Here is a 21,590-nt window from a genome sequence, read left to right on the forward strand (position 1 = left end):
TGATCAGGGGACTGTCTCCTACCAGTTTGATGTTTCTGCCTTGCATATGGTCCATTCTATGCACTCCTGAACCTGTGTGTGCATTTCCTGAGGACACCTTCTTTGGGGTGGCCTGCTGGACTCCATAAATCCAGTCCACACCAAACTTGGAGAGCAGGTAGAGGATTTCAGGTCCTCCCTTAATCACTCCTTTTTATAAACTGAAACATGAAAGACCTTTAAAAACCTTTCACCAAGCCTTTAGCCCAGCGGGTCTTAATCTAGGGATCGGGCAGAGGAAGGGAAAGGTGCTTGTTAAACTGCTTTGGGACTCCTTCAGTTAGTGGAAATCAGGGTGCTGAAAGCCAACACTTCCTCTGTCTTTTACTCTTTTAAAAAGATTTTTGCTTCCATTGGTTTGATATACAATTGATTCATTGATCACTCATATTAACACTGTCTGTTCCCCATTTTCTGTGCTGTATTATCTGGCAGTCAGATGTCCCCACAATGGCCCATTATGCACGGAGTGGAAGGTCCGCATTTGGGGTGGAATGGCGGCGGCTAAAATCACCAATTATGCACGCTGCAGGCGGCAACCGGGTGTGGAATCAACATATGCAGCCAAAAAAGCCGCGTTAGCGAGATGCGGAAGAAAGTGGAGCTTCCCGGGACCAGGGCACAACCAGAAGTGGCACTGGAGTAGCTGCGTGCATAATCGGATACTCTGGGTTTTGCCGCCATTGCATTCCGTCCTGTGTGTAAGTGGTTTGCTTCGCTTCTTCCTCCTCCTCCGCGTTCTCCATACTGCCGTTTCAGCGGCCGTGCATAATAGGCCAATGAGATGCTAAAAGGATATTTAAGTTATATTTATTTAATTGAAAATATTTATATCCCATCTTAGACACCGCAGCTAACAACACAACAAGCTGCAAAGACGCCCAAATGAAAGAGTCCATCAACAAAATCCAAACAGTTGCACAGATTAAAAGACGCACAGATTAGAAATGCAACCTAATCAGACAGAACTAGAGTACCCTCCAACAAATGTCCTCTGAAATGAAACCATTTTACACGTCTTCCTGAATGCTGCATGGGAAGGCTCCCTCACCCTGTGTGGTAGATCATCCCAAGGGACTAGATCCACCACAGAGAAAGCCCTCTGACCTAGCTATCATCATATGGGCAGATCCCCTCTCAGTCATCTCCTCTCTAGGCTAAACAGACCAAGCTCCCCAACCTTTCTTCATACATCTTGGTTTCCAAACTCCTCACCATCTTTGTTGCCCTCCTCTGGACACGTTCCAGTGGTTTATATGTTTTCCTATTTTGTATTGCTTTCGCAATCTTGGCCACTGGGGAATGCTTTTGAAAACAAATATAATCCAGAAGTCATTTGGGCCAGACTTCAAGAGAAATGACTTACAAGATTGGGAGTGTTTCCATTCTTATTGCAGATAATGGTTAGTATATTATCAGTAGCCTTTTACACAGGTGTTTCCTTATATTTTGGCAATTGCTTACCTGTGATGCTTTGTTGTTTTAGCCCCTTGAGAAAATGGCTGCTTTGGAATGTGGACTCTATGGTATTGGACCATGCTGAGGTTCTTCTCTCCTCCCAAGCCTTTTCTAGCCTCCCCCCCCCCCAATCTCTGGATGTTTGCTAACCCAGAGGTGGGAAGCCTATCTAGTACACTTAACACGACACTGGAGTTACATGTTGCAAGCCACTGAGCCCAGCCCAGCAGAGTCCTGCTGCTGCTGTTGTACCCACTGAAGCTTAAGAGGTGTTTTCAGTGGCAACAACAAAGTAGAATATGTTATAACAGTCCAGTCTGGAGGTTATATCAGTTTGGAGTAGTGTATCTACAGGACCACTTTTTCCACTATGCCCCCCCCCGGTCATTAAGATCATCTGACCTCATCAGGATCCCCTGCCCAAAGGAGGTGAGATTGGTCTTGATCTGGGCCAGGGCCTTTTTGGCCTTGACCCCGGCCTGATGGAATACTCTGCCAAGAGAGATCAGAGCCCTGGGGGATCTTAACCAGTTCTGCAGGGCTTGCAAGACAGAGTTGTTCCAGCAGGATCACAGCTGAGCCCCTGATGGACCATCACTAATACAAACTGAGAGAAGATTTGCCCTCTAAAGATCTGATGCCCTCAACCTAAACCTGAACTTGTTGGGGACTACAGAAACAGAATATTCTTATGGTATTTATATATGGTTTTATAATTGTATTGCTTGATTGTTGGTCTATGCTGCTACCCAACCTCAGTATTTAGGAAAGGTGGGCTAGATAAATAAAGATTCACTTCTTTATTCCTTTACTAACATTTTGACTAAGTTGCTGTGTTCATAAGTTACAGTGAATGCACATATCATCCATGTATAGTGTCTTTGTATGTATGTAGAGTAATTCTCCCATTACTGTCAACACATGTATAGCTCAACCTTAAACCTCAGTTTATTCAGGTGCTGCTTCCTAGTTTCATTAGTGAAGTGGACATGTATTGGCTCTTTCCTATGAACAACTGTATGCACTTTCATGCAGGTTGTCTGTTTGTTCACTGCAATGTGTGAACAGGGCTACCATAAGACAGCTTCTTGTTTTCAACAGCAATTCATCCATGGGGGCAATGAGGAAGCAGATGGGCATATAGAAGCGCATTTTGCTTCTGTGTCTGGTGGTCTGCTGAGAACTGAATAGATCCCTCTTGTCTTTTTGGGGAGGGTGACTGCACAAACCCCACCCCCTGGACTTCTGATCAAGGGCAGCTTAAGCCGGATGGTGGCCCAAGATTATCTTGGAAGCTGACAGAAGAATCCAGATCTTCTTCATCAATGAGGCGCTCCCAAATGTCAGAAGGCTCTCAGGCGTTCTTCTCACAAATAGAGCGGTGTCGTATAGAGCAAGAGACACTATCAACAGAATTGAATCCAATCCCGACACATTGAACATCTCTTTTGTTGAAATGAAATCTGTGAAGAGAGGGATTTAAAAAAAAAATTCCTTTGACAACCAACCGAAGCAGTGAAAGCGAGACTATAAATAAATATAATTATATAAATAAATAATAGAACATGGGAATAATCAGAAAATAAGAATGCACTTAGTACTGACTGGAACCATTAACTCCATAAAATTGGACCAGATGCATTTTGTCCATGAAGGCCTTCTTCAGTGGTCCCAGTTTAATACCACAGATGCACTATTTGAAGGTATTGTGGGGGCGTTCCAATATATTTATTTATTCATACAATATGGACAATAACAATAATCCTAGTCCCCCAATAAAACCCCAATAAGAACAATTAAATAGTAATAAGAATAGAGACCAATTATGACACAAATTGCTAGGCAGATGTTTCCTGGCAAGATGCTGGACCTCATGTTGCAGGTGAGTGGGGAATGCAGAGTCAAAGATGAGATGTTAGTTGAAAATGAAGAGAAGAGGAAGGGAGGGTACCTCAAGATTACCCAAGCCCTAGCTCCAACCAAACGCCTGGTGGAAGAGCTCAGTCTCACAGGCCCTGCAGAACTGTGATAGCTCTGACACAACCCTCAGCTCATCCAGGAGCTCTTTCCACCAGGAAGGGGCCAGGACTGAAAAGGCCCTGGCTCTGCTCGAGGCCAGGCATACTTCACAGGGGCCAATGATCACCAGTCTGTTAATACTTGCTGAGAACTTAAATGGACTCTGGGGAATGGTAGAGGACAGGAAGGCCTGGAGGATCATTGTCCATGGGGTCGTGATATATATATATATACGGTAATGACTGGGGAAAGCATTGGCAAACCACCCCGTATTGAGTCTGCCATGAAAATGCTATAGGGCGTCACCCTAAGGGAGCCAGGGTTTTTTGGCCCTTGCTCCAGCCTGGTGGAATGTTCTTCTGAGAGAGATCAGGGCCCTGTGGGATATTAAACACGGGGCCCTTAAAATAGAGCTGTTCCACCAGCCTTATGGTTGAGGCCTAGGACAATATCTGGCCTCCCTACTGAAAGCACTTATAAACTGTGTTGATTATTGAAACCTCAGTCAAAATTAACATCAAGCATGCACTTTCTCTCTCCCACTAGAGAGAAAGTGGCAACTTGATAGCTTCCAATTCAATTAAGTGGAGTGATTTTAAAATGTTTAAGATGTATTAAGGCAGCAGACATGCAGCCTGAAAGCTCTGCCCATGAGGCTGGGAGTTCAATCCCAGCAGCCGGCTCAAGGTTGACTCAGCCTTCCATCCTTCCGAGGTCGGTAAAATGAGTACCCAGCTTGCTGGGGGGGTAAACAGTAATGACTGGGGAAGGCACTGGCAAACCACCCCGTATTGAGTCTGCCATGAAAACGCTAGAGGGCGTCACCCCAAGGGTCAGACATGACTCGGTCCTTGCACAGGGGATACCTTTACCTTGACCTTTATTTAAATTATAAATTTTGTGGAATGTTGTGAGCCACTCTGAGCCTTTGGAGAAGGGCGACATACAAATCTGATATAAATAACTAAGTAACGACCCTATCTAATATTCAGGAGACATCTATTTTTTGAGACAGAGATCTTGCCTATCCCAACACCTATCCCTCCTGGTTCCCTCCAAGTACTAGAACTTTTTAAACATAAATTGACATTCCCAACAGTCCAGGCTGTATCTTTGATAATTGTTGGAATATGTGCATGATTCAATAGCATATGAATAATATCCTACAGGGGGCATCGTAGGAGATGAGTAGTTAGCATATTTACATTAGAAACTTCAAATAATCTCCTGTATTCTGATTTTGAGGCACAGCGTTTTGTCTTATTCCTCTTGTTGGAAATGGAAAAAGCTATCAAGTCGCAGTCAGCATACGGCAGCTAGGTCTGTAGCTGGAATCTTTTGGGGGGGGTGTGGGGCAAAAGAGTACTGTGGTCCTCAGCATAACAGGATTTATTTTATTTATTTATTTACTTTTTAGTATTGATTTACCAATTTTCTACTTGACTCAAGGTGGATTACATAGCATAAAAATGTAATCAAATAGCATGAGAGATTTAACTCTCTCTGTCTCTCTCTGTGTCTGTTTGTCTGTTTGTCTGTCTGTCTGTCTCTCTCTCTCACACACACACGCACACACACACACACAAACACATGTACATGTATATAATTCCCCTCCTTATAGGTTTTTAAAATCAGGATACTACAGCCCTGCTAACTACAAATTCTGTTCTAGTCAATTGCATACAGAATTCACATTTGGAAGATTTATGACAGGATACACACCTTTCCCTCTCAACTCCTTCTCTTTTTTCATTTACACTTGAAAGATTTGTGACAGATTTCACACCAAGCCCTAGTGTTGATTGATGGGACTCAGCTCCCCATTTTTTCACCACTGTGGCTATGTGCCTCATGGCAGCCTCACAGAGTTTCCAAGGCAAGAGATGTTTAGAATTTGTTTTGCAGGATGTGCATGATTTCACATTTCACATCTTAAGAAGAATATTCTGCAGGGGGCATAACAGGAGCTTTGTACTTAGCGTATTTAGATTAGGAATGTCCTCATATTTTCAAATATTCTCTTCCTGTATCCTGAATGGCTCAGTTGAGGACTTCCTGCTCCTTTGACTATACTTCCTGCCTGCTTTCCCTCTTGAAGAAGAATATTAGTCAGAGTATCAGGACTAGCTCCTCTCTTATTCACACTGTTTCACTTTTCAATAAAGCTTTTATTCTTTTAAACAGCTGGTGCTTTGTTCCTTTGCATATTTAAACTCTGCCAACAAGCTTGCCATTGCCTGCTCTGCACAGCAATCCTGGGCTTCTTCGGGGGTCTCCCATCGAAGTACTAAGCAGGACTTTCAAGATCTGATGAACACAGAATACCCTGGGCCATCTAGGCCAGAGCCAAAATAAAAAACTTCCTCTTATCACCTAATAAATGTTAAAAACAGAATAAGAGTGAACATACATGGTAGGGTCAAATGCTGTATTGTCAGTCCATATCCAGTTTCCATCTTTCTTAGTTAATCCAATAAAATACCTTTCAGACATGGTTTTGTTCTTCAGGAACATCTGGAGAAGATGATCGAGGGGAAAACACATTGTTAACATAGGCCTGTATTATGAATTTTCAGTGCAGATGCTGGGTGGATGGCCTTGAGGTGACCATTCACAAGGGTGCGGTATAAAAATCTCAAAATAAATAATATATAAAATAATTTTTTTCAAGCGCCCTTAATAAAACAGGAAGCTGAAGGCCACCATGCTTTTTATAATGCCACCCCTTATGGCAGGGGTAGTCAAACTGTGGCCCTCCAGATGTCCGTGGACTACAATTCCCAGGAGCCCCTGCCAGCAGGGGCTCCTGGGAATTGTAGTCCACAGACATCTGGAGGGCCGCAGTTTGACTACCCCTGCCTTATGGAATAATGAGTATTTAAAAAATAAATCTCGTTTCTCGTTTGGGGGAAGGGGGGACTATAGAGAGGCATGCTCTGTGTGACAACTTTTGGAAAAAATTCTTTTTGGCTTTGCCTGCATGATTGAACGCCTATTCATTGCTCCAGGCAGTTCACTTAAAGAAAAAAAATCCCATCCCTAGGAGAAGGGAGAGGGAGGTGGGTGCGAGAGCAGGATGTTGGAGGCGGAGATAGCGCTTCTTCGTCTCCATACATTTCTTTGGTGTGTAGTATGCTGGTTGTCTGCTGAGGGAAAGCACTTTTTATGTTGGTGAATCCACTTAGTGCCCCCTCTCTCACAAGGCATCTGTTATGGGAAAGGAATGTGATGGTAATCTGCTTTGAGAACTCCTTGACTGATTATGCACGGCAGTGGCTGTGCCAGGCCACTGCCAGTTCCTTGTGGTGGGGTAGTATTCCCTGCTGCTTCCCAAGAATGCACAGGGGAAGGAATCCCCCGGTGCACATGTATGGCCCTGATATTTTGTGTGCATGCACATAATGCTGGGGCTGGAAGAGCCTGTTTTGCTGTGCAGCGGTGGCAGCAGCAGGGAGGGGGAATGGGGTATGGGGACCCCACTGTACAATGGCAGGAGAGCGGTGTGCCTCTAACCCACTCAAGGGGCAGGACAATGCCCCATTCAGCTCTGCGATGCCATAAGGCTGACTGGGGCATTTGCTGTCCCTGCAGGGACACATTATGTAGGGCTGTGGATGGCGACCATGGCAACAAAGTATCTGTGTTCCATTAATGTGGGCCATCCGAAGCCCTGATTTGGGCCAGGGCTGGGATGTGGTCGGGATGGCGGCGATATCATGCATAATTTTGGATTGGCCCCATTGCCCCATCGTTGCCAGCCCGGCCTTTCCGCCCCATGCATAATCAGTCCTTGAGGTACAGAAAAGGGGTTTAAAAACCTGCTCCTATTCTTTTCCTGACTAGCCAGCACCTGTGTCCTTCTGAAGTGGCCTGGGTGGGTTTGCTCTTCCCAGAAGACCTTTCGTTTTTATTTTTAACAGATTTCTTTCCTCACCAATTCTTCTTTGCTGTCAATAACTGTGAGATGGGAACTGAACTGAGCGCAGTTGTTCTGGCTGTCCTCCCAGTTTTGGGATGCGGTTGTAAACAAGTAGCATTTCGCCTTGAAGATTTGCCAGCGGACAGGGCATTCTGCAGTTTTTGGAGAGAGAGAGAGGAGACACAGACCTTGAATATTTGTGGAAGAGGGACAGAATTACATTCTCCTCTGAGCAGTTTTTGTTGTCAACCAACCTTTAGGGGTGACCTCAATGTTTTCTTGCTGAACAGGTGCATAGAAAATCTGTGGATCTGAACACAAAAAGAAAGAAAAAAATGTTTTTAAAAGTTATTATTATACTTTAATTTATAGGCTGCCCCTCCTCACAAGTGGGCCCAGGGTGGCTTACAACATGCATTTTAGATATAACTGTTGGAATTGCAATCTGCAAATAACTTGATGAAGTCAGCCTTGAGGGGCTGTTGTTAAGCTGTTTAAGCCAGTGGTCCCCAACCTTTCTGTGGCTGGGGACCGGCAAGGCATCGGGCCGCGCCCGCGCGGACCGCACCCGCGCGGGCCACGCCCACACACCGGGCCGCGCCTGCGGGCCGCACCCACACACCGGGCCGCGCCCGTGGATCGAGCCGCACCCGCGGGCCACGCCCGCACATCGGGCCGCACCCGTGGGCGCGGCCCGCATGGGCGTGGCCCGGCCCTGATTCCCTCTCCCCGCCCTCCCGTAGTAAGAAGCTTCCCGGGCCGCAAGCTTGCGGCTTGGGAAGTTTTTTACTGCGGGGCGGGGGCGGGGACGGGGAGAGGGAGCTGCGGCCCGGCTCCATGGCGTTCGCGGCCCAGCACCGGGCCGCGGCCCGCAGGTTGGGGACCACTGGTTTAAGCAACTAAGCTGCACCTGTGTGCTCAATAGTGGTGCCGGGTGGCCAGTGCTGGGAATTGCACCCGTGAGCAATCTGCTGGGAATAAGGTTGGAAACACAGATCAAGTGTGGAATGTAGTAGGGTTCATAGGCTGGGTGTGTCATTCCTGCCCAGTGAATCGTAACTTGTGCAAATCAGCCTGTAACTTTTGGGGTGGGTTCCACACAAGGCCTGGAAAAGCCACCTTCACCATGAAAGCAGGAACATGTGGGGTACAAGTGCCCTGGGAAGACCTTCCCTATGCCACAAGGCACTAGGCAACTCTCCCCTTCTCCTTTGCCATCCATCACAATAGTGCAGAATCAACTTGGTGACTGGACTTGCCACTCAACAACCCTCTTTCCTCTACAGATGAGGGGCAGCACTGTTGTTGAGTTCTAGGGGGAAGCTAATAAAGGGCTGAAGGAGGGAGAAGCATGGCAAAGCTTAGCTAGATCTGCCTGTCAGGACTGGTCTGCCTGTCCACATAGATATTCATCCATAGTCATCTTGTTGTCTTCCCTTTAAGCTGAAGCCACATGTTTGTTTGTCTGTTTGCTTTGGCTTCAAGGGGAATGATTAGAAGTTGCACGTAGGGATGAGCATGGAACAAGAAAATGTGGTTCAGTTTGTGGCTGAATGGTGTACCAAGCTGAACCATGAATTCTGTTCCTGAACTGCACTGGTTCATGGCTTGTGGCCCCACAATGGGGGTTGCAGAAAGCCCAAAAGATAGCTGTAAGTGGTGGGGAATGGCTTGCTACCCACAACTCAGCTGTTTAGGATTGTCCTGTCCAAATGTGGCTGGTTTTCAGGCTGTTTCCTGCAGTCCCTTTAAAGTTTAAAGTTGTCTAGGACTGTCCCATGGAGTCTCTTTAAAGTTTCTAGAGACTCCACAGGAAAGTCCTAGACAGTGTTAAACTTTAAAGGGACTGCAGGAAACAGCCTGAAAACCAGCTGTATTATGGGGAGGTGCTTCCCATCACTCAGCTGTTTCAGGCTATTTTCAGGCAGCCCCTTTAAACTTTGGAGGGACTGCAGAAGACCGATGTTCAAAGCAGCTGTCTAGAGTTTAAAGAGGCTATGCAATACAGCCTGAAATAGACGAGTGATGGGGAACGCCTCCCCTGCTGTTTATCTCTTTTTGGATCTTTTTCAGGGAACAGAAAGCATGGATTTATGTTTGTGGAAGTTCAAGACAGTAAATCTGTCACGAACTTCTGTTCACAAGCCACACATAGGGCAACATTTTGCTTAGTGGTTCATCCCTTGACACACATGTATTTGGAATGACCACAATGTCACGTGAAAACCAAAGAAGCAAAGCAAAGCAATCCAGGGAAAATTGCCTGCAGAAGGCACCTCAGATGCATTAGATGTATTGTTTCCCTGGGAGGGGTGGGGGTGGGGGCGGGAAATTCATGTTTTCTCTAGGGCAAAGAAGCCAATAGCCGAACACACCAGAACAACCATTGCCTAAATCCTCCCAGTGCTAACAGAACAAACCAGCATGACAGAACTTAGGGCAAACCAGAGAATCCTAGGCAGACCCACAGACTAATGTGGCACAACCCAAACACCCAATGTCAAACCAGAGAATCCAAGCCAGACCAACTTAAACAAGGATCACAGCGTTTGCTGGCAGGAGCTCATGGGAATTGTAGTCCATGAACATCTGGAGGACCACAGGTTGACTCCCCCTGCTGTAACTTACCTTATTCAGATAGGCTTTATCAGTGTGATTTGAACAAGGTTGACTCCCTGATCCACGTGCTACTGGAATGCCCTTTTATCATGAGTTATGAATTGCCCCCTTTTTATCTAAACTACCTCCTACTGTAATAAAGACAACAAAGTCTCCTATCTGTGGGAGGATAGAGATCCAAGGACTACGCCAGCAGTGGCCAATTACCTCTCCACCATATTTTCCTTAAAGAAATGAAGACTTCTTATTCGTTGCTCAAGATCACTGGATCAAATGTAAAAGGAAAGGAAAAGGAATTCCATGCCAAACTAATATGTCAGTATGAAGGCAGCTAGCCAGACTGGCAAGACAGTCACACACACACACAAGGCCAGGCCTGGTGGAACGAGCTTCCAGTTATCACAATTCCTCAGGGCCTGTAAGACCGCTCTCCTACCAGGTTTTTGGTTGGAGCCAAAGCTGTCTACCTATTTATGGCCCCACCCACTCACTTAACTCTCCATCTATTTATCTATTGATCCATTCTCAAATCATCCTTAATTTCTGGGAGAATTCGAAACCCATAGCAGACAATTTACTGCAGTATCATTGCTGTTTTGACTTGCTTTAACCTGCCACTGTTTATGTAAATTAATTTTAAATTTAAATTTATCTGTTGTAATTGTGTACTTTATATTTTTGTACTAATCTTTTTTGTACACATCGTGTACACATATTGTTTTGTAAAATCTAATCAACTCAAACACATCACATCACAACACACTCACATCACCTCCCTAAATGGAATCAAGCTGCAGGTGCTTTTTACACTTTGCCCATGCTCAAAGAACCATGGAGAGCTGTAAGAGAATCATCATGACTGGGCAGACATTCCTAGTGACCCTTTTCCCATCTTTTCTCATTGCCGGCTTCCTTCCTTCTTGTTGTCCAGAAATCCTGTAGAATTAAACAGGCCCAGGAGCCTTGAAATGCCAGTCCCAAATACCCCAAATATGTCCAGAATTTTTCTGGATCCAATTTTTGGCCATCCAAATATCACTCTGTATGTATCCCCCAAAGGACTGATAAGATACTTTTGGGGATATATATTTGGATTTGAAATATCCAAATGCATATCTCGGGGGGGGGGGGGAGACAACAGATTTTACATGCCCTAAGAAACTGTTTATTTATTCTTTAAAGTCACTGAGTAAAAGAATCGTGGAATATTCTGCTCTCTGTGGCGGAAGCTGGTGGGCATGGGTGCGTTGCCCTTGGAAACCTTGACTTTCAGAGAAACAGAAGACTGCACTCAAGACTTCGTTGAGCGATTGGAACAAAACAAACAAACAAAAATGAAATAGCTCTCCACATCTGAAGAAACTCTCCTGACTTCCTTCCCATCCACTTCAGTCCCTATGCACTGCAAAAGTATTTTTCTTCTTCTTTTGAAGAATGAAGAACTGATGCTCAGTTGAGAATGTTAAAGGAAATGGAAATAAGCTGGTTGGCCAAGGGGCTTCCTTCATGAACGGCTCAACATTGCCTAATGCATCAGCCTTGGACAGGCAATCCATCCACGTGTGGGCTGACCATGTGGGAAGTTAAGAGTGGGCATAAGCACACAGTTCCACCCCCTTTCCAGGCAATTGCGAAGTCAGCTACAAAGGAGTCTCAAGGCGGCTTTACAATCCTCTACCCTTCTCTGCCCTCAACAGTCACCCAGTGAAGTAGGTGAGACTGAGAGGGCTCTGAGAGAACTGTGACTGGCCTGAGGTCACCCTGATGGCCTCATGTGTCTTGGGGGGATTAAAATCCTCTCCCCTCTTAGAGTGCTTCTCACACAGCAGTGTGCTTAGAGCTCTTTCGGTCCCCCCTACCTTACAGGGTGTCTGTTGTGGGGAGAGGAAGGGAAAAGGGTTTGTAAGCCACTTTGAGACTCCAAGTAGTGAAAAGCAGGGTATAAAAAAAAAAAACAGCTCCCTGGTGAGAATAGCCATGAGTGAAAATGGATGCATAAAAGGAGAAGCGCAATAGGAAAGGCAGTATTACGTAGTAATCCCCCCCCCAAATCAAAATATGGTACTTAGAAAAACAAAAATTCAGGGTGATACTCACAGTATATCAGGAACAGAGAAGATGTGATCACCTTCAAAATTACAGTGGTTACAACTTGAATCATGAGGTTCCAGTTCATGTTCCTCCACAGGTTACCCACAAAAGATTCAAAATGACAGATCTATGGAAGGCGAAATGTTTAACTGCATCTCCAACAGGCCTTGGAAATCCCTGCAATGAAGTAACATAAGTATGGGTTTAGTAGGGTTACATCCAACTGACTTTTCCCTATTTTTTTTTGACCACTCCCCCAAAAGGCCATGCTAGGGATCACGGGACATGCCTAGGCAAAAGCCCTGGGTGAGATGGAGTCTTGTCAGGAGCAGAACTGGGTGAGACAGAGACAAAAAGCAGGCTAAATTCAGTCTATCATGTGCGATTGGAGAACACCATCAGCAGCATGTCTCAAGGTGAGCAACCGGCTGGGTATTTCAATTTATCATTATTTTGATCCAAGATCAGCAGTCGAGAACAGAAACGATACATAATACGCACTGGATGCATAAAATAAATATTTGGTACAGAATAGACACCATTGTTAATATAGTAATAATAAAATGATTAAAATGCTACACTGTGCTCCTATGCCTTGTTAAGCAGGCTGGAGTGCAGAATCTTGCTACCTTAAGAGTGGCTTCATTAAAATGACCCCCCAAAGAAGAAAAATATCCTTTATTATTATTTATCGGGTAGTGTGTGTTAAGTAGCCAGGCGATCCGAGGATTGTTTGGCAGCCAGGCAAGAGACGATGAGAGGTGGTTTGCCATTGCCTGCCCCCTAGTGTCACGACCCCTAGTGTTCCTTGGAGGAACTGCCACCCAAATCCCTGGAGGTCTCCCATCCATATACTAGTCAGGGTCTGCCCTGCTTAGCTTCCAAGATCCGATGGAAATCAGGCCACATCAAGGCAGAAGAAGAAACATCTTTCCCTTTGTCTCATCACAACAGACACACTGTGCAGGAGATGTGGCTGGGAGAGCTCTGAGAGAACTGCTCTGCAAGAACAGATCTAAAAGAACTGTGACTTGCCCGAGGTCCCCCAGCTGGCTGCTTGCGGAGGAGTGGGGAATCAAATCCTGTCCCCCAGATCAGAGGCCGCCTTTCTTAATCACTGCACTATGCTGTTGAAGACCGGTGCCGGCCATTCGATATCCATCTCGATCAGCTCCGGAGGGATCAGATCGCTCCCCGACTTTAGCTGAGCTGCAAGCCTTTTGATTCCTGCAGCTGCGACTGGACTGCTATTTAAGGCAAATTGTGTCTCATACTCTTAGCCTCAGACTGATGAGCAGCTGGATGGCTGGGACAGAAAGAATAATCCTCTCAAGAAGCTCAACCCCACATATACAAAGCAGCCGATCCATCATAATACATTTTTATACCGAATTTTATCCAAGGAGTTCTGTGGGTTTTAAAAAAATTGTATACACTATAATGGAACAGTCTGTGTTAAGAGTGGTGGCCTCTAATCTGGAGAACTGGGTTTGAGTCCCCATGCATCCTCCACAGGCAGCCAACTGGGTGACCTTGGGCTAGTCACAGTTCTCTTAGAGCTGTTCTCACAGAGCAATTTGGTCAGAGCTCTCTCCGCCCCACCTATCTTACTCCTCTGGGGAGCGAAAAGCAGGGTACAAAAACCAGCTCTTCTTCCTGTTCTTCAAAACGGAATGGTCTTGCAATGCTTCTTACAAAACAGGGAGAGGTCTGAGCAGCCAGATTTTCAAGGATAGTTGTCTGAAGTAAGGAGCCCACATGTGAAAGAGGAAGGAACTGAGCCATTGAGGAACCTGAAGAACGTCCTCCAGTGATGTCAGGCATGTGGACTGAAATAGAAGTGCCACCAAGTAAAGGAGTCTTCACTGATGAATTCCGGGGCTTAGAAATGGTTCACTGAGGATTTGACCACATTTATTAATTATTTATCATTTGGGGATCTGCTAAGTTATATTTTGAGTTTTGTTTGTTTATTAATTATACATTTAGCTTGCCACTCTCCGGAGACTCGAGGTGTGTTACGAGCCATACGAACCCCTGTAACACATCTTAAAACCGCCCGCGGCGCCGACTAAATAAAGCAGTAAGGCCATGGGGGGAGGAGTTAGGGCGGGCTCTGTCCGGGTTAAAAACTCGGAGGAGCAAATCAGGAGCCACGAAGCCTGATTCGCTCCTCAGAGTGTCAATCCTGGACCAAGGAGGCAATGGGGAGGCGCGCGAAGCGCGCCTCCCCATTGCCTCCTTGGCTGCCATTGCCTCCGCATTGACATGGCCGCCCTCGACCCTCACCCTCTGGTAAGCTCCCCTTGCCTGGCGAGGCTGTTCTTCTGTCTTTGCGCTGGGTGGGGGGGTCAGGGCCAGGTCAGGGCCAGGACCGAAAAGGCCCTGGCCCAAGTTGAGGCCAGGCATACTTCCCACAGGCCAGGAACTTCCAGGAGATTAGAACCTGCTTGCTTATTTATGTGTTTCTTTTTTTAAAACAGCATTTCTATGCCATCTTTCCTCCCAGTTCAGCGTCCACCAAGCGGCAAACATTAAAACAAGGCATCACAATTTTCAGACACTAGAAAGCTTTTAAAACACACAAACAAAATACAGAAATACACACAACACACAGGCAGGCTGGAGGGCCAGTGAGACCACAAAGTCTTCACTTGCTCGTAGAAGACAAAAATAGAGGGAGTCTGATGACTCTTCTTGAGGAAGAGGTACCAAATAGGGTTGTCAGGTCTATTGGACCAGGTGGTGGGGAATGGAGATGAATTTACTAGGACTGGGGATGGAGGAATCTAGAAATAAATGCCAAGTGCCTTTGTCACCTCAAAGTGACGTAAGCACACTGGAGACAACGCTCTAGTTTGTGGGCAAAATCTCTATGATGGAATTAGCTTCTTACCATAGAGTTTTGCCCAAAATCAGAGTGTGCTCCCCCCTGATGTCACTGATACCTATGTCACTTCCGGGTGACCTTGTAATGAGTCAGCCAGTTGCCTTTTCCTCTGAGGATGAGGAGATGGAGGAATCAAGAGCTGCACCAGTGGAATGCTCATCTGAGCAGCTAGATTTAGAGGCAAAACAGCAAAAGAAGCCTCAGGGGATGAGGGTTGTTTTTTTTTTTTTTTTGGCAAGGGACAATAGGACAAAAATCAGTTTGTCTCTAACCTCCAGGATTTCCTGGGGCAGCAGAGTCACAGATGGAAGGTTATATTTACAGCTCAGGTGAGATGCAGGAGTGTCACCGCTTGGTCTTGGCTCCTGACACTGAATCAATGCAGAATCAAGGACTCAATGCATGATGAACATCTGGGTTTCAGTAATTAAGGTGACAAAAGCAGAGAAATAGGTAGAACCAATGGTGGGAGCAACTTTTGCAATTACTGCTCTGTCTCCCAAAACTCTTGGTAAAGCATTATTGTTTGTGCCTTGTTACTTATTGTGTTTATTTTCAGAGAGAGATCTTTCCTGATACCTGCCTTACTTGTAGACCTTGAAACCTGGTCTTCCCTGCTTCCTTGGACTAAACACCTGTCTCACAGTCCTGTTGTGGTTAACAGATTCTCCTTTGTTTATTGTTTCATCACCTTGTAATGGCTTATGGGCCTCCTGGAAGCTCCTGGGCAGAGTCAAAGGCACTGACCTGAATGCAGCTGTTGATGTAATACCTTTGCTTGTGTGAGACTGAAGACTGTTTCAGCAACCACCAGGCATAACCTTGATTGTGACAGATGTAGACATATCATATTTATCTCTAGCTTCTTGCCTGTTTGAGGTGTAATTTCCCCCCACTGGCCTCATGGCGGGCGGTGAAGAGAAGTACACAAACCAGGGGTTCTCTGCCTGCACTGGGAGGTCTGTCAACCTAGTCCCAATGTCTGGGCACCATAACTAAGAAGCCTTTTTGTCAGGTAATCACCCATCTAGCCTCAGATGTCAGAGACACCTGAAGTAGGGCTTCCAAAAATGGCCAGAGTGGTTGACTAGGTTCATATGGGAGTAGGCGGTTCTTACCAAAGTCATATTAGGACTTGGGTTTAGCATGCCTTAAGAACTGCCTATTCCCATATGAACCTAGCACCTGCAATAAGACTGGGAAGTAGATTGAAGTGATATGGTCCCTACGACTCCGATCTGGAGTTGCAGCCTTAAACTTGAAATCACTTTTATGGCTCTTCCCATTTGTGGACTTGCTCTTCATCAGACATGGAGAACAAACACGAATACCGAATTCCAGCAAAGACGAAATGCTGTGCCAAACAAATCAATATTGTTCACTCTTGAGTTCTGCTCAAGCAACTGAGTGTCTCATTTGTTTTATAACAAGCTATTACAGAGTGTGGTTTGTGCCTCTAGTAAGGGTTGTTTTGGGTCAACGTTGGAAGAATGGCAACATTTGGCATGGTGTTTCAGAAATCATCATCATCATAACCTGCTAATGTCTGAACATGAAGCTGTTCTTAAGGCACAGCAGCAGAGGGTGCTAAAGGCCACAGAGCAGGGATTCCCAGCCAGGGTTCAGGGGAACCTGGGGTTATGTGAGAGCTCCCTAGTGGTTACCTGGCCTTTCACAGAAGTTTGAATGGCTGCTGGCATCACTAGACATCACTGGAGCCCACTTCTCCTGTTGCCATGCAGGCCTAGTCTCTTTATTCAATCAGGCACTATTTTGCAAAAACAACTTTTTGGAAAAGGGGAAAGGGAGCAAAGCATGATGGGAGGCTGCCTTCTTCCAAATCAGATGTGGAAAACATATGGCGAATTTCACCCTGGGAAACGAGGGGAGAAAAGCCCAAGGGTAGAAAGCCTGGTGTTGACTCAAAGCATCCAATGGACATCCAAAGCAAGGTGAAAACAAGGTATGTCTCAAATGTGGAACCGGGCTATGACGCTGATCTTTTCAGAAATACCAGCGCAAGGAAAAGGGAAACCCAAAAGGAGACAGAAGCAGAATGACTAATGGATTGCCTTACACAGTTGTTTCTAACACCATCTCTGCTTATTGAGCAGAACAATGCCTCTGTGCTGAAGCAGTCACAACTGACTTGCCATAATTCCCTATAGTGGGGATGAGTGACTAGATAAGCATTCAGCTCCTTTACCCATAGGGTTGCCAGCCAAGGGAGGGGTGCCAACTCTGGCATGAGCCGTTCCTGGAGATCTAGGAGCAACACCTGTGGAGGGACCTCAGTTTCTCTTATACTGCATGGAATACCATAGAGTTCACCCACTAAAGCTGTAACGTCCTCTCGGGGAACTGATCTTTACTGTCGAGAGGTCAATTGCAATGTCAAGAGAACTCTAAATCCCAACTGGAGGTGGGTAACCCTAAGCCAAGCTCTGGCAGTCTTTGGGAGAACTGGGGAGACAGACTGTTGTGCCACATGATACTCTATGAATTCCCCATTTCTCTGTGGTTTTTACCATAGAGGTTCTGGGGCTTCCTGGAACTCTATCCAGTATTGTGACTTCCAGTTATGCAACAGGAAGTGACATTGTAGCATTGTATCAGGCCAACTGCCCCAAATCCTACTCCTAGTGTTCCTCCAAGCAGCGGGGTAGACCAGAGCCTGGGGGCCAGGAAGTCTCCTGCCAAAGTGGAAGACTGAACAACCATATTATCGCATGTGTCCTTTCCCCCTTGAAATCACTTATTTAAAACTCTTTTACTGCTGCTGCGACAGGAACTCCACGACTACTTCCAAACTAGCTATATCATTTGGATTTTAAAAGGTTGACTTTTTTGTCCATTTCTGCACTAAAATTTTTCAGATGCAATTCTGAATTGCCGTCTTGCTTGCCCTGCAGCAAAGGAATTCTCAGAAAACCCTTTATTAAAACCTTATTTTAAGGGAAGGGAGTAAACCATAATGGGAGGCTGCCTCCATTGGACTCAGTGCAGAAAGCACAGCATGAATATCAGGTGGGGAAATGAGGGGAGGAAAGCCCAAATGCAGAAAGGTTGGAGTCGACTCGCTGCATCCAAAGGAAATCCAAAATGAGGCTAAAACAAGGTTTGTCTCCTAATGTGGATGTCTCCTAATGTCCATGTCTGGATGTTGCCTATGCTGTGTCAACAACAGTTCAGGAGAAGCAGTTTTGGGGAGAAAAGCAAGGATGAGGGAGGATCCAGCCCCTGCTCTGTAGGGAATAGGTAGCCTCGCTTTAAATGATGATGGGACCATGATTCAGGGGTAGAACATCTAGGCTTCAGGTTCAGGCCCTGACATCTCTGGTTAAAGGGACCGGCTAGCAAGTGATGTGAAAGTCCTCCAACTAGGGTTGGAAAATACCTGTAGATTCGAGGTGTGGATCCTGGGGACAACAAGTTTTGGGGAGGGGAGGGACTTCAGCAGGGTATAAAGCCATAGACTCCACCCTTCAAAGCAGCCATTTTCTCCAGGGGAGCTGATGTCTGTCAGCTGGAGATCAATTGTAAAAGCAGATCTCCAGGCCCCAACTGGAGGCTGGCAGCCCCACACTCCACCTGAGACCCTGGGGAGCAGCTGCCGGAGAGGAGCCCAGATGGACCAGTAGTGTGACTCTGCTGAAGGCAACTTCAAGTGCGTTCATGGTGCCTGGCTGCGTGCCCAGGAGGGCAGTTTCATCTATTTACCTGGTACAAACATCGATACAAATAAATATGACGTTGGAACTCACCCTGTGCAGGAAAAGAAAGAAAAGAAGCTTTCCAAAGGGACTTGTCTTTGTCTTTTCCTTCTTCTTTTCTCCCTGGCCCCGTTTGTGAAGATCTGGCCCTATTTTTGTGGGCCTCTGTTACACTACTTCACCAAGGTTTCCTTTTCTTCCCTTTTGGTTGCATGAATGACAGACTGTTAGCTAACCGCTTCCTTTACAGCCTGTTAATGACCTGGTGGGATGGCTACTCCTCTGTAGAGGCTTGAGAAATTCAGAAGTGTGACTTCCTCATTTCTTTGTACAGACAAATGTGTCAGATATGGGGTGACGCCAGGGAGGGGGGAATGTTTTACTTGATATAGTGGTTGAGAGCGGCAGCCTCTAGTCTGGAGAACAGGTCTGATTCCCGACTCCTCCTCCATCTGCAGCCAGTTGGGTGCCCTTGGGCCACTCACAGTTCTCTCAGAGCTCTCTCAGCCTCACCTACTTCACAGGGTATCTCTTGAGGGGAGAGGAAGAGAAGGGTGTAAGCCACTTCAAGATTTCTTTGGGCAGTGGAAAGCAGGGTATAAAAACCAACTCTCTTTCTTCCCTGCCTCATTCTCTCCTTTTCAGCCATTCATCAACCTTCCTTTTTTCTGCCTCCAATTTTCAGCTATGTTATTTAGTTAGTTCATTTTTTATCCCTACCATTCTCCATGTTTATCTTCGGCTTCCCTCAGCAGCATGTGCATGCAAAAACTATAGCCCAGTTGGTGGGAACCTGCAAGGATTTGTGGGCAGAAATACCTGAATATTTATTTAATTAATTTATGCCCTGCCTTTATACCCAAGGGGGATCTATTTTGTGCGCCAAGGCCAGAGGGCTTGAGTAAGCCACTACGATATGTAAATCTTGGGAGCTGGGATTGATGCCAGGCAAAGGCCTGCATCCCTGTCAGCAGTTCCTGGAAGGCTGGCATAATGGTTGTAGGGTGTTCCTGGGAGGTGGAGTGGAGAGGTAGAGACCCAAGGCTATTGGCTCATTCTGCAAGGAGTATCATCTTTCCCAGCCTCCAAGGAAAGGATATTTAACACTATGTAATCCTTTTTCAGGGGTTCCTCCACAGTAAATAGGTTGGAAAAGACTGCTTAAACCACTACACCACACTGCCTTTCATGCGGTGGATACTGTTGAAAAAGAGCTAGCAGCCAATTCTGCATGAACCATGCAAGTCGCATGGCTTCATCTGCCCTGGGCCCATTCTGCACATCTTGGATAAGGCACTTTCAATGTGCTTTTGCAACTGGATTTTCCTGTGCAGAACAGGAAAATCTACTTCCAATGTGCACTGACAGTGCATTATCTAGCATGTGCGGAATGGGTCCGGGAAAGAGTTCAGATTACCCTTGCGGATTTAAGAGCCGAGGACCCAGCTGGAGAAACGAGGTAACCCAGTAGCAAAAATGCTGTCTTCCATCATTATTTAGGCTGCAAAATGGCTCCACACCTGGCCCCAGCTGGTCTGGCTATGTCGGTTAGGGTTGTCAGGTCCCCCTTGGCCATGGGTGTATGGGGGAGGTAGGGTTGCCAGTCTCAGGTTGGAAAGTTTCTGGAGATATGGGGGCAGTGCCATACCTACCCAATTTTGTATCCAAGTTAGCTGGTGATGTGGGGGTGGGAGGGGCTGAACCCCATAGCTGCCCATGAGAAACACTCTCCCCAGTTCCTGCGCCTGCCCCTTTGCATGACATCCTGCTGCCTTCCCCATGAGTGGTTGCATAGGAGCTATCTGCCTCATAAGTCTCCATCAGGTTGGAGGGAAGACCATGAGGGTCTACAGTGACCAAGGTAGCTATTGGGTGGTACATCATTGCAGGGGAACACTGCCACTCCTTTTGGGTCCACAGCATCCAATTGAGCCACTGCCATCCCCTGCCTGCAGGGGCGGATGTCGGGGTTGAGGGCAGGGGTCCCCTAGGATTCCCATTAGTGGCAGGCAGGGCACAAGCTACAGCTTCTGTAGCTCCCATTGTGGTGCCCAAGGCCCCTGCCTTGGCTACCACCCCCTGTTTAGGGGAGACAAACTGGGGAGGTCAGGGGCCATGGTGGGTGACTATGCCATAGAATCCATCCTCTAAAGCACCCATTTTCTCCAGGGGAACTCGGTAGTCTAGAGATGAACTGTAATTCCAGATGATCCCCAGGTCCTTCCTGGAGGCTGGCATCTCTAATATAGATCTATGATGCAGTGAGACTAGACCACTGTACTTTACAAGGGCCTTTCCTTGAAGTCAACCCAGAAATTCCCATTGGTACTGAAGGTCATTGCTTGGTTACTATGCCCATTACATCTGTAGTCCCTCCACCTATCACTTAATAGGAACGACCTCTAGGTGGCAGTGTGACATACCTGGATATAATTGCGCACTTGACTATTGTTGCTTGTTTGACGTTATTTTTCTTTGAGTCGATGCAAAAATGCATCTGCTATGGAAAATGCGACACACGATCCTTCCGAGGTTTGCATCTTCCTGGCACAGCTGGACCTTTGGGTATCTCCTGACACTTTCTGCTTTGTATTTTGAAAATGGCATGTTCTTTTGCAAAGCAGTGGTGGAAATTGCCTTCTTCTTCTTGCTGATAAATAAATAAAAGAAATTGTTATTTTTATAACTCGCCCTCCTTCCTCTGCAGCTAAGGGTAAGTGATGACACAGTTATATTACAATCAGAAACAAATAAATACAAACAATTTGCCACCTTAGTTTCCCCCAGTGAATTTAAACTGGGATGGGGGTGGGTGGGTGAGTGGGTCAGAGTTCTTGGAACA

At 46.3% G+C, this 21,590-nt stretch overlaps 1 protein-coding gene across 1 annotated transcript; it reads right to left on the reverse strand.

The window, feature by feature from the left end:
- Positions 1-876: 876 nt before the first annotated feature.
- CLEC5A (C-type lectin domain containing 5A) lies at positions 877-19,000 on the reverse strand. Its single transcript, XM_077345711.1, has 6 exons — positions 18,800-19,000; positions 12,152-12,322; positions 7,690-7,746; positions 7,451-7,587; positions 5,927-6,030; positions 877-2,960 (listed from the first exon to the last, which is right to left on the reverse strand). The coding sequence occupies exons 2-6, from the start codon at positions 12,228-12,230 to the stop codon at positions 2,852-2,854; spliced, it is 486 nt and encodes a 161-aa protein (XP_077201826.1). The 5' UTR covers positions 12,231-12,322; positions 18,800-19,000; the 3' UTR covers positions 877-2,851.
- Positions 19,001-21,590: the final 2,590 nt, after the last annotated feature.

This window comes from Paroedura picta, chromosome 7, assembly GCF_049243985.1.
Source record: "Paroedura picta isolate Pp20150507F chromosome 7, Ppicta_v3.0, whole genome shotgun sequence".
NCBI lineage: Eukaryota > Metazoa > Chordata > Lepidosauria > Squamata > Gekkonidae > Paroedura > Paroedura picta.

Bases quoted from the DNA above. Each gene is read 5' to 3' on its own strand.
- CLEC5A (XM_077345711.1), bottom strand. From the start codon at position 12,230: ATGAACTGGAACCTCATGATTCAAGTTGTAACCACTGTAATTTTGAAG. The intron at 7,588-7,689 runs GTTGGTTGACAA...CAAAAACTGCAG, and splicing joins CATTGAGGTCACCCCTAAAG to AATGCCCTGTCCGCTGGCAA. The intron at 6,031-7,450 runs GTGAGGAAAGAA...CATCTTCTCCAG, and splicing joins TTGACAGCAAAGAAGAATTG to ATGTTCCTGAAGAACAAAAC.